The sequence below is a fragment of the Leptonotus elevatus genome, chromosome 8, assembly GCF_054856555.1.
Source record: "Leptonotus elevatus isolate MCC_2025b chromosome 8, RoL_Lele_1.0, whole genome shotgun sequence".
Lineage (NCBI taxonomy): Eukaryota > Metazoa > Chordata > Actinopteri > Syngnathiformes > Syngnathidae > Leptonotus > Leptonotus elevatus.
This window is the reverse complement of record NC_141246.1, coordinates 9,752,077-9,765,309: the sequence shown is the minus strand read 5'-3', so window position 1 is coordinate 9,765,309 and position 13,233 is coordinate 9,752,077. Positions and strand designations below refer to the sequence as shown.

The window sequence follows — 13,233 nt, the reverse complement described above, 5'->3', positions numbered from 1 at the left end:
CAATTCCCCAAACAGCTTCTGGCACTCACATGTGCAGAGACTTCTGGGCCTTGGCGGCCTCATCCTTGGAGCTGTAGCGCACCAGGGCGTTCCCCTGGGTCAGGTTGAGGTGGAATGTGATCAATGGGCCGTGCTGCATGCACAGGGTCCGCAGGGTCGAACCGTCAATCTGTAGAGCCAGCGGAATATGCAGATTCATGGCAGTTAGAAGAGGTTTGTACTGCACATACAGTAGATAAAGTGAAATGTATTCATTTGTATTTGAGTATAATACGCCCCCCCGATTTGCTGCTGTACTTTATTATCAGAGTGAATAATATTAATGAATAAAAATTCAACAATAATCATTAATAATTACACAATAAATATTTCAATAGAAGCACATTGAGTTACAATGTGCGGGAAATGTGCTATAAATCAGTGATTCTATTTTATTATTATTTTTTGACAAACCCTAGGTTACTGCCTAAACTGGTAAACGTCTAAACACTGTGTTCTTATTAACCCCCCTGCATAATACCCCCCCACCCCACCCCCTTTTTGGGGCACTGAAACACATAAATACTCAAAATCCATTTTGCATCCATTTTGAGTTAAGTTTAAGATACTTAATCCTGCCACTAACTCAAGTTAAACCACTTCAAATAAAAGGTCAATCGACCCACTTACTTGAGGTGTGAGATTTCTCAGCACCAGCCAGCTGCTGGTCCTGTTGGAGCTGTCTGTACTCCAGGTGGTTCCCTCTGTTAAAATACAGATGAAAAGAGATTTCCAACTGACATTTTATAAAAATGAAAAAAAAAAAGAATGCTTTAAATATTCATAAAAATAGCAAATACCTGATGAAAAAAAAATATATAAAAATATAAAATTTCCTATGAATTTGTTGCCTACCACCCCCACCCCCGCACCCCAACATTGTTTCTAAAGGTCACAAGTAAGTTTAGAGAAACAATGTTGATAGGAGGCCTCTTTGGGAGCTGGTAAACCTCAGGATGTCAGTTCAGCGGGGTGTGTTCAACAAGATAAGCCATCGATAGAGAGCAGATGTGATCTCTGCTCTTTGACTAAGTCTGCCTAGCATTTCATGAAATGTTTCTACTTTCTAGTCAAGTGATCATGTACAGGAGATTATGTTGGGAAAACAAGCAGTAATAGTAGTAGTACAGTTTGGCATTATGATTTGTAAAGGGAATACTATTTACTGTGTTCATTATACTATTTCGTTGCATTAATGTTCTTTAGTAGGATTGTTTTGACTCTTACCATGCTCTTCATTTGTATAGTTTGCATACAGCAATATATATATATATATTTTTTTTTAATTACTATTTTTACTCACCAGAGGAGTAAGAGCCACTCCAGCCTTGGGCTAGGCCCAGTGAGTTGCCCCCCCAGGTAGAAGAAGGTTTGGTGTTGGTGAGGCCTGGTGGGGGCCGGGATGGGGCTGCGGAGCCGCGCGGGCCTTGAGGGACTTTCCATAGCTCGTGGGTCAGGGAGGCTTGGTTCTGGGTTATGGACCCCGTGGACCAGGTAGACTTCACATCAGACAGTTTGCCTTTAACAAAATAAAAGAGTAATGAATCAAAAAGATGAGTTATCATGTTAGATAATAACCTTTTAGTAGTGTTTTCTACGCTGTTTTTAAGCATTACTTGAATTAAGCAGCACCTCTTGAATTATTTGTGAATTCCTAAAAAAAAACAAAAAATCACACAGAAACTACTAACTGACATATGAGGTGAGCTGTTCCCTTTTGTGGTTGACATTAAAGAGGTGCAGACGGTTGTTTGGCGAAGTGAGAAGAATTTTGTTGTTGAAGCCACAACCAGGGTTGAACCTACAGGACGACCTGTGTTTGTCTGTACCTCCGTTCCTGTCACGCAGAAGGTATCTGTTGACGTCATGGATGTTTGTGTTGATGGTGGGACCGCTGGGGACGCTACCAGGGGTCATATTGGGGTCATTCTCAGGGTCAATGTTCTGGAGGCCCTTCCATGGCACACCTGGGCAGAATTCTGCGGATGCAAAATAAAGCACATCGTAACAAATATTGTGACAAAGCACGCTGCTATTCATTTGCCTTTGTCCTCACCTGGGGGCCAGTTAATGTTGTTCCCATTGGTGATCTTTTCATTGGGGTTCTTGCCTTGGCCCCAGCTGTCTGGGGGTACCAAGGAGCTGGCGGGGGAGTCCGAGCCGGACATCAGATTGTATGGGCTATAGGAATCCTCTAGCTGTGAGGGCTTTCCAGGGGGGCCCAAGTTAGAGGCAGCAGATATGGCACCTAGCATATGGAGTAACACACATAATCACTTAAATCCATCTTATTATTGTTTTGGGTCTAAGCTAGGAATGCTTGACTCACCGTGCTTGTTGAGGTTGTTCTCCAGGTTTGAGGTGTTGCCACCGAGGCTGTCCATGGAGTTGGAGTGCGTCCACTGGGACAGGCGGGACTGGGGCTGAGGGGGCTCCTTCAGGGACAGACCCCCAACCTCGATGCAGTTTACATTCATGTTTGGATTCAGTCCAGCTGCACAGAGGATACAAGAATTGAAAAACCTGTTTTCACAAACATTAAGCCTTTTTGTGTGGCCATGTTGTGGTGGCCCTGCTACAATTGGCACTGGCCCTGTAGATATATTCATGATACAGTATAATACTTCATATTTAGCATTTTTATACTGTATTATCCAAGACTAAGAAAATATTATTTCTATGTAGTTTTTTTTTTTTTTTTTTGCAGTATAAAATCAAACTCAATATTTAACATTTTCTGGGCTTTATATCTTGTTCAAAATATTTTTAATTGAAGTATTTAACTTGTGCAAAAAAAATGTGCATAGTGTGTTAAAAGATTCATGATGAATGATCAATTTAAGAGGAAAAAACTAAAAACATTGAATAGTAAATATAAATAAAAAGCAAAAACATGTTGATTTTATCCCATTTAATTATGCAATTTGTACTGACCCGTTTGGGCTAGCGTCAGTGAACACAGTCACATAGGTGCCCCTGGCCACAGTTACTGTAAAAGCCTGAAACATTAACTGATGCAATATCCAAATTACGGTGGATACTATTCAGCCACTGTATATATACTGTAGCGTATTATACTGTATATAAATAATGAATACATCATATTGTATTTTCACAAATAGTGACTCCTTGCCTCAAGTTATTGCGTTATTGTGTGTGTCATCCAATTAAACTTTGTTTTGCCTCAGAAAAAAAGTAGTGCTACTACTGAGTGGCTGTAATTATGTTTACTGATGCCACACTAGACACCAATAACATTCATTGCTTGCTGAGCAGACAAATAATCTATACGGCTGACATTTATTATGGTGTTTTAAGAGAAATTGACCCATTAAATAAAAGTATATTTATCATAAAGTTGGCCTACTCTCCTAACAAATACCTACAAAAAGTCCTGCTAAGCCAATAAACTCCACTAGCTACTATTTACAGAACTAGGCCAGCTAAATGTGGATTGTTTTGAATTGGCTGCTGCAGCTGAGGCAATTGCAGGTGCAACAACTCCGTCACCCGCAGTAATTATCTCCATTTAATGTTCTATTTTATTGGCAGGGAGAGCCACAACTTGCCACAGCTGTGGTAACAAACGTCGACTTGCTGTTACCATGGTTACTAAGGACGTTGCTACATCGACAGTGACTGAAGCAATATAAATCTTAATTGCTCTCTGTTAGAGACTCACAAAGAGGGTAGGTGCTGTAGGCGTTGGGTGAAGACAGCGGCTCTTTGGTGTGCAGTGCGTCGGCCAGGCCAGGAGCATGATGTGGGCCTGTGAAAGGGTCCAGGGTTGATTTTGCAGATCCGGGGCCTCCGGTGGGGCCACCGGGGGCATGCAGACCAGCTTGGGAGGAGGAAGAGGAGGCGGAATGAGAGGGAAGCTGCTGCTGCTGCTGCTTCATCAACAGCGCCTGGTAGAGCTGACGCTGGTGCTGCTGGATCTGCTGCTGCATGTTGGTGATTGTGCGTGCGACCTAGGAGTGGGCAGACAGAGCAGTGTAAAAAGGGACGGAAGAGACAGAGATACTTCTGTAGTATTACAACTAAATAGAAACAATCACAGACGCAAACAACAATTGAGCAACTACTGACGTAACAATGATACGTTATCCACACATGTTGTTACAGTATTGAATCAATCGCAGGTCATGCAGTCATATGCTCCAGAAATGAGTTACATCACAGGATTTTGTGAGTGGGTGCAACATTGTGACTGTTGACTCACTTGCTGCTCTTGTTGTCGAATGGGACCAGAAACGTTACGTTGCGCCTGCATCATCTGCTGTTGGATTTGTAAACGCTGGTATGCCTGGAAAAAAAAGGGAAGCAAAAGTACATTACAGTACAGCCACAGAAAATACATAAAAGCAAACAATTGTTATGTTGATTGTTAATTCTACATGAGCAAATCAGAAATGTAATTACAAAAATGTCAATCTACCAATCGGAGTCAGACTCACCATTTGCAGTTGCTGAAGTTGGTACAACAGGGTCATTTGTTGAGGGTTTATTGGCGAGGTTAAAAGTGCAGGGTTCAGACCAATGTTTTTTGCTGCAAACTGCAAGAGCTGTGCTTGGACCTGCAAGAGGCGGAGACGTAGAGTGGAGTAATGACAGGTGAGTTATGATTCACGAGTAAACAAAAAGCATTTTCAAGCAGCAAAGAACAGACATTTACTTCATACTGAAATGCACAAGCAGGAAGTCTTACACAAGGAGGTAAATAATGCATGGCTTGATGGCAGAATCTTTAAGGTGCATGTGTATTCATGTACCTGAGGGGAGAGAAACTGAGGCACTTGAGCACGTAGACTAGGCATGGAGGAATTCAGAGATGGCACTGGTGGCTGAGGAGGCTGCAGCTGCTGCATGGCCCGGCTTTGTGCTGCTCCACTGCTGCCAAACATTCCACTGGGTATCTACAACAAAAACAAAAACAAAGTTTTTTTCTTAAATAAATTTGTCATTTTTTATTCAAATTGCCAGGCACATTAGCAATTGTGTGAGTAACCATCAGTCCACCAAATTGATAGACATTCATTGTAACCTTGACTAACTGTTAAAGTCATCTTTGAAGTAGACACAATTTAAGGAAATCCTCAATAGACATCACATGAGAACGGGACAGGCAATGGCAAAAGATAGAAATCTAGAAACACAATACCCCTAAGCCATGATTGTCACTAATGCAGAAAAAGACCTAATTGCACAGCCTTGAACTGGATGGCTAATAACAGAACAATTGGCATAGCACACTTAAACGTTCGAGTGTGCCGCAGTGCATATATTTAGCAACAAGCAGCTATCTATCCAATTATTGTTTTTAGCAACTACATACAATATTTGTTTGAAGGCCAAAGAAATTCTGAGCTGTGAAAAGGCAGCTCGAGTACTTCCACATTCCAAATAGCACTTTTCTTTGGTCTTTAAGGGCATTTTCTGGCAGTGACGCTAAGCACTTGAGGCAAGGTCATTCAAAAGAAGCAAACAATAAACTGGAGCATATGAAAATAATGGAGCGTATGGTTATACTGCCTCTTGACAATGCAGCGACTTTTAAATATCTTAAAAAATACCTGTCTGTTGTTCAAGTTTTGCATGGCCAGCCCCGAGTTGCCTGGTCCCAGACCCTGCCCAGGAAGGCTACTGTTGGCCAGGGGGAGCTTCAGGCTGGGGGAAGGCATAAATGGTGATGGGGGGGCATTGTCGGAAAGAACGCTATCCTGGAGCAGAGAGATAAAGCGGTGATGAGAGTAAGCAAAGACTGAATATAAGGAATTTGTAATTACGCGTACAAATTAAGAAAACTTCTAATTTGTAAGAGACATTTTTCAAAGCTATGAAGGCCGTCCAGGTGACTTAATACCTTGTCAAGGTAGGCGTTGCGATCAGAGGAATCTTTAGAGAGCATGGATGGTCGACACACCAGTGGCTTGTTCAGACCGTTGCTGTAATCAGAAATGCCCATACTACGCTTGTCCAGGTCAGTCTTCTTCTCCAGCAGAGCGCCTGAGAGGGGAAAATGTTAACAATATTTGGAATATGCGTACAAAGGTACATCACTCACACAAAAAGTGAACTCACTCATGGCCTGGTCAAGATTCATGTTGTTGCTCTTCAATGCCTCCTCAGCAGGATCTCTCTACAACACAGTGATTACATCAGTCCCTCAAATAATAAATAAAAACTTTAGTCTTAAAGAAGCCTTATAATTATGTTTGTCAGTGTATTTGTATGTCAGTCTATTTGAAGAATAAATGTCTCATACCGGAAAACCCATGTCTGTGAGCTGTTTGATGAGACGGTTCATAATCCAGGTCTCATCTGGTTTGTTAATCATCTTCCCCTGTGGACGCACAAGTCAAATATATTCAAATAATTACATGATCAATGTGTGTACACATGCAGACATGTATATAAAATGTATAGAAATGTTACCTTGCTCGGGCCCTTCTTGGATCCATTGCCCCAAGAATTGCAGGAGGAGCTGTTCTCCTGCGAGGTGGGGCTGCTCCACATGTCCCCGTCCTCAGTGTCCCACTGACCTGTAGACATGCCCATTTCCTCTCCTGCACTCCCCCAGCTGTCTTGCATAGGTTTGGGACCTGGTGAAACAAACAAGGGTGGGTTCATATCTAAGATGGAAAAAGTCAGAATTCTATACAAAATAATCTAATGTAAATGTCATTGAAGTCAAATCAGCACATGTAGTTTTGAATTTGGACACTTGATGGCGCTGTTTTCATTTCTACAACTTGCTTTTGAGTTCACACCATAACGCACTTTGCACTTGTTCTCAAAAACCTTCCAAGGTGTGGAATTGCTTTTGATTGCTTCAGATTTTTAAAATCGCACTAAAGCCTCCTAAGGATTAGACCCCTAAAACTTTAGTGACCACCAACGTAGACAAAAGCTGCCATTTACCAGGCTTGCAGGGTGCAGCACAGGAGGGTCCGTTGGCCCTCCCATAAGGTCCGGAGGGCTCATGGACACCCCCTGACGGTTTGCCCCAAGCAGAGGTGCCGTTGTCCACAGCTGATGTCGGAGCTGCAGGCTCTCCCCAAGCAGGCTCTGATTTCGGCTGAACACTGGGAAACTCTCCCCAGCCTGGAAAACAAGAGTATAGGTAGGTAATTCATAAGAGGTAAGAGGGTAATTCATATTGCACAGTGGCCTCAAATGCCATTACAATCAATAATGCTAATTGCTAACTGAGAACAGTTTTATTGTCCCTGCAATTAAAGTTACTATTTCCGATGCCACCTAGTCGAAGGAATACTAATTCTATACTTGTACTTTAACATTTATAAATGCAGTCTAACTGATTAACAGTGGGGGGCAATGGTGTCACTCAATCAAAAAGACAGGTTACAGTTCTGTAGTAAAAGCATTGACATGTCTTTTATGCGTATATATGTGGTCTTTGTCCTCAATAAGACACATTTGAACTGTGTAATTATGCATGTATGGTCATTAAGATGCCTCAATACCCAGAAGACTAACCTCTTAATCACCACAAATGAATTATTTGAAGAAATAATGCTTGAAATACCTAACTATCCTTGTCGATAATGGCTTTAATAGTAATTTAGTCACACCATCTGATAATGACTGAAATAGATGTTGTACTTCATCTGATTTATTAATTAAACCATCTTTTAACTCATCTAAAAATATTGAGACCATACATAAAAGACCATGTTATGAAGTCAAACAATGCAGTCCAATTGTTTTACCTGGGTTAGCAAGAGGAGGTCGACTCTGGGGGCCTGCACCTGGGTGTGGGACACAACTGTTGGGTGGCCCATAGTTGCTTCCATGATGTTGATGTTGGAGATGGCTCGGTGCGTTGCCATGGTGAGGATGGTGGTGCACTGGATGGCCGTGGTGGTGATTGTTGTTGCCAGGGCCAACAGAGTGATTGTTATTGTTGTGTGTGATCATGCCACCATTCTTAATGGGGGGAGGGCCACCGTTTCCTGGATTATTATTAGGATTATTGCGATCCCACATATTGACAGTCTTGCTGTTTGTGCCAGGATCCCCCCAGGTGGATGTTCCATCATCAATCTCCATCTTCCTGCGGATAGATGGCGGGGAGGGCTCCTCCCAACCTGTTGATTCCAAGCCTTGGTCCTGTTTGCTGACATTGCTCCAGGTGTTCTGTTTGACAGAACCAGGACCTCCCCAAGAACCAATGTTCCCCCCTCCTCCACTACCAGTGCTGCTGCCACTGCTGTCAGTGGGCTTGGAGGAGCCCCAGGTGCCCTGCACTGGGCCACTGGCACGGGAGGTTTCTCCCCAAGTGCCGCTATTTACAGAAGAAGTAAGCTTACCACTTCCTCTAATTCCTCCTCTAGGATTTTCCTTCCATCCCCCATTACCTCCATTTCCTCCTTCTCCTTCCCACATGCTGCTGGGGGACCCATTGTTCTTGCGCTCTGGTTCTCCCCAGTCCCTCGTGCTAGAACTGTTGGCACCCCCATTACTATTTCCCCAACCACGGGAGTTAGGTGGGCCCTCCCCCCAATTAGTGGACTGTCTTTTTGTCATGTCGCTGTCCCAGCTAGGAGACTTGTCCTCAGACCCCCAAGATGTCATGCCTACATTTTTAGGTCCGTTGGTAGGCAAGGGGTCTCTCCAGCCACCGGTGGTTCCATTAGAGGCTTCTTTATGTGAATGTGGGGGATCACCCCATCCAGATACAGTTTCAACTGGCTGAGGTATAGGGACTCCCCAGCCTGATGATCCTTCGCTTTCATGTTTTCCATCAGATCCAGGCCTCAGATTGGTACCAATGTTGGGGTTGATGGTGCCTCCGTTGGTGCACACAGATCCACCATTGGAACTAGAACTTTCAAATGTGTCTGAGCTGCTGTTACTTTTCCCATCATCAGAGTTTGCTTCTTCCATCTCCCACACTGTGTGCTGTCGGATGGGAGTCTGTCCCCAACCCGTGTTACTCAGCACCCGAGGGTCCAAGTCCTGTCGGGGTAACACAGGGGTATAATCCATGCTTGAGGACCTATCTCTGTTGTGAGAATGGCCATCTCTGCTGTCCCCACTACCGTCACTTGCTGGGGCAGTTCCAGGCTGCTTACCCCATGAGCCAAGTTGTTGCTCTTGACCTGAACCTGAAATGACAGAATCAACAGAGTCCCAGCCTTTCGTTGCATCTCCACCTCCTGAGGATTTCCCCCAGTCGCCCCAGCCACCACTTCCATTACTCCCACCACCACTACTACCTTGGCGACCCCAAGCAGATAGGCCTGCGGGGGGAGCTGCATCCCAGCCAGAGTCCTTGGGTGAGTCAGTTGCCTTGGTTTCACCACTACCCCATACAGAGCTGCCTGTTGTGTCTCCATTGAGCTGGGATGATTCAGTAGGCGACTGACCTCCCCAGCCAGTTAACCCATGTATAGGGCTCATGGGCTCCTGAGCTTGTTGCTTGGTGTGGTTTGGTCCATCAGTGTTAAGGTTAGTTTCCATATTGAAGGACAAGCTTGTGTTAGTCGAAGGGCGCTGCTGTTCATTTTCATTAGCACCAACCATGCTAACCCAACCTCCGCCACAAGTGTTTGTGCTTCCACCTCCAAGAGTACTATTTCCTACGTTTCCATTTCCACTTCCTGGTGGGTGAGATGAGGCGGAGACCCCATTCGGGCCAATAATGCCACCACCCTCATGACTGAGAACAGGCCACGCAGAGGGGTTGGCACTGGGATTGAGATTCAAGTTAAAACCGGGTGAGCCCCAGTGATTGGGCGTTCCTATTCGCCCACCATTCATTCCATCTTGTTTGGCATCTGAGCCCCAACCTCTATTACTGGACAATGTGTTGGCTGACCCAGGTCCTGTCATCATGTTATTGTTAGATTTGAGAGGTGTGTAGTGGGCCGGCTGGCCTGTGGCACCTGTGGCCATACTCAGAAAAGTACTACTGACGGTAGTGACAGTGCTGATGTCTGTGCTGAAGTTAGCTGAGCCCAAGGGGCATTCTGGTTTTGCAGGTTGACCGGGGTCACTGCTGCGGCTAATTGAGGGCCAAGCTTCAGTGTTACTTCCGTAAATATTTTCTTTGTTCCAGCTGTTGGCACCAGAACTGCTGTCTGCATGCAAGGATGATCCCCACTGGAAAATATGGGCAGCAGAGCCACTCTTGGGGGATATGTCTAAAGAGAAAGGAAACAAACGTGGAAATACTTTAAAAGCGGGGTTGAGTGAATAAAATGATAAAGTAAGAGAATGGAACAACACAAAAAGTGAAAGAAGCAGGGAAAGCCCCATTCATTTTCTGAGTTTAAAGCAATTTATAGTAATTTAAAGATTTGGGGTGATAAAATTATTACCATAATGTTGAGCACAATGTCGATGTAGTCAAGATATATTTTGTGTCACTTCACCTGTCATGCATACATTGTTGCCCTAACACAGTCAGTTCACCAAAACATATTTCCTCTTTTTCCTTCTTGCCTCCTATTCCACTTTTTAAAACATATTCTTTACTAACTCTTGAGCTGCCCTAATCTGTTGTTATATTGTGGCCATCTCTCTCTGTCTATGCCTTTAATCTTACTTTCTGTCCCCTACCACTTTTCTTAACCCGTTAATTTTTCTCCCTCCTCTAACACCCAGCACAGTAGAGGTGCATCTGTCTCCATCGTGGTTTTGTTAGCTGGGGCACTAAAGGAAAGCCCAAGTGGAACGGTGCTCATTTATCGGAATGAAACCAAGCTGGCTTCTCATCCATCACACTCAACACACCTACTCCACCACCAACACACTAAAAGGAAACACTTTTCCCAAGTGTCTGCAAATGTATATCTCACCCTCAGCATATAACAGCAAGTATAGGTGTTTATCCACTAGCTACAGTCTATATACACACAGTCTAAAAACTAACAAAAACTAAACACACAATTATTTAATTTATCATTACTTATATTCTGCTGCATACAAGAAATGTAATTTGCCCCAATGGCACGCTATCAACTGAGGGGACTACTAATTGATGGAATCAGTGCTATAAGAGGGAAATTAATCAGTCAGAGACAGGTAATCAATGATCTTGTTAATTCAAGAGGTAGAGAGAAAGAAAAGCTATTGATCCAGCATGCATACACCTAAGCTACTAGCCAGCCAGAGCCGATGGCTCATGGGATCTTCAAGCAATACAAATTCCTATCATTAATCTAACCAACACACAGGCCAACCAAACATATGAAGAGGGAATTCCACCATGAAGAGAGAAAAAGGAATATGCATTATTAAATAAACAGTGCCTAATTATGACCGTTTACAAATGCTATATCAAACTGTTAAACCAATCTAATGCCAAACCAAAGACATCAACTTTTATTTTATTTGTTTGTGTGCCTTTAAACTACAGTACAACACACAACAGAGCGGCTGGGAATGCATTTTTCGCCTGCAAACATTTATCTTTATTTCTCAGGCAGCTTTATCACACAAGGTCATCAGGCTGATGGTGCATGTATATTCCCTAATGTTAGCACGCAATCAGTTGCACAAAGGAAATAAGAAATCCTGACATTACAGCAAATGCAATCCGTCATTACATTAGTAAACGTATGACTTTGTGAGCCAAAGGGGTTTCTCTGCCTAAAAACACCATGTTTATTTTGATAGGAAAGCATAAGCGTTTAAGGAAACAGACCACAAAAGTAACCAACATGTGCAAATCAACGTCAATTACTGAGTATATGCTTAGCAGGCTGCTTCTCAATCAGACTGGACAGAAAGCAACCAGACATAACCACACAGATGGTCTTTTCAATTACCAACCAAAAGGCTTATAAGTCTTACATAAAAAGACAGCATCATTAATAGCTACTGACGTTACTACTTCCTACTGTCTTTGATCTGTCAACACTATCTTTAGAGCAGCATATTTCATTAGTCCTGAAACACAGCCGATACACTAACGATCCTGCCTCAGGAGAGTGTTGGTTAAGTTCACTCCTAAACATTCTCTGTGTATTTTGTAATCTCGTTTACATATTTTCTTTCTTGAAGGCTTCTAAAATGTGTTACACAAAGTGATCATAATGCGTAAGGATGACATTTTTATTACTCCTATCACATACAATATAATGCAAAGAACAAAGTTTTCCCACTGCATAGTACCCGAGGACAGGTACAACAACACAGTGATGGGACTGTGATGGAACACTCATAGCGCCAAATAATGTTATTGATGTCTAGATGATTATATTTGTTAGCATAATATTACATTTTACTCTATTGTGCCAAACAATATACATTTAAATAAATGGGGTTATAAGGCTGTAGGATAATATATATAGCAGCCCCTTTTTATTTCACCTCAAGTCACCAAATGAATTTCCTGCAACTCCCTCTTAGGATATTTCAATCAAAAAGTCTTGCAGAGTGTTAAATTACTTCCATCCATAATATGCAAGTAATGTGGCAGTAATGCACTGTTGTTTCATTCTCAATCCAGCTAAAAGGCCATTCACTGATTATGAATAAAAAAAAAAAGGTGGAAAAAAATCTAAACAATGGTGCCCATTTTATTTCTGCTCATGCTCCCAACTGGAAACAAAGCTGCCTGTTTGCATGCATGAATGTGCAAGTCTGTGCATGCACCTCCGTGCCTGTTCTCTACTAACAATCTGCACCAAAGCTTAGTTAGTGATCACTAAAAGTGCTCAAATAAGTAGAGGATTGTTGCCGCATTACAACAGTAACACGCAATGACTATAAATGCGCACACTGTAATCAGAATGGCAGCCACCATCAAGAGACTAAGAACTAAGCAAGAGATTAATTCTGGTAAAACAAGCTGTCGGCATAAAAATGGGCAGGTAGCCAAGAATTAAATGTCTCTCAAATGAAATGGAAAGAGGGGTGACAGTGATGGGGAGAGTTGGGTGGTGCGGCAAGAACGTCCAGAGGGGGAGGGTTGGTAGCATAACAGCATAAAGGAAAAACAAAGGCGGCACAACTCTTCTCTAGTCATTGTAAGCATGTATAGAGGAAAACATAGGTTATATCAGTAAGTGTGGTGTGTAGAAGGAGTAGAGTGGACATTTAGTTGTCTTTTGTAATCTAATAGGTCTGATCCATTAGTCTTTGAGGGGCGCTTAGAGCCCACTTGGACCAAAAGAGGCATACGCTTGTTTTTTTTCTGAAGCAGTGGCGGGGGAAAGAGTC

The 13,233-nt window shown here is 43.0% G+C and overlaps 1 protein-coding gene across 1 annotated transcript in view; it reads right to left on the bottom strand.

The window, feature by feature from the left end:
- tnrc6c2 (trinucleotide repeat containing adaptor 6C2) overlaps positions 1–13,233 on the bottom strand; it is a 42,130-nt gene that overhangs the window by 6,660 nt on the left and 22,237 nt on the right. The window contains exons 5-21 of the mRNA XM_086082452.1: positions 7,773–10,208; positions 6,961–7,143; positions 6,475–6,641; positions 6,305–6,382; positions 6,121–6,178; positions 5,903–6,045; positions 5,613–5,759; positions 4,812–4,955; positions 4,497–4,616; positions 4,262–4,345; positions 3,722–4,010; positions 2,369–2,533; positions 2,096–2,287; positions 1,869–2,018; positions 1,343–1,558; positions 670–743; positions 30–169 (exon numbers count right to left, since the gene is read on the bottom strand). Of these exons, the coding sequence (XP_085938578.1) occupies positions 30–169; positions 670–743; positions 1,343–1,558; positions 1,869–2,018; positions 2,096–2,287; positions 2,369–2,533; positions 3,722–4,010; positions 4,262–4,345; positions 4,497–4,616; positions 4,812–4,955; positions 5,613–5,759; positions 5,903–6,045; positions 6,121–6,178; positions 6,305–6,382; positions 6,475–6,641; positions 6,961–7,143; positions 7,773–10,208 (4,786 nt within the window). The remainder of the gene's footprint in view (positions 1–29; positions 170–669; positions 744–1,342; positions 1,559–1,868; positions 2,019–2,095; positions 2,288–2,368; positions 2,534–3,721; positions 4,011–4,261; positions 4,346–4,496; positions 4,617–4,811; positions 4,956–5,612; positions 5,760–5,902; positions 6,046–6,120; positions 6,179–6,304; positions 6,383–6,474; positions 6,642–6,960; positions 7,144–7,772; positions 10,209–13,233) is intronic.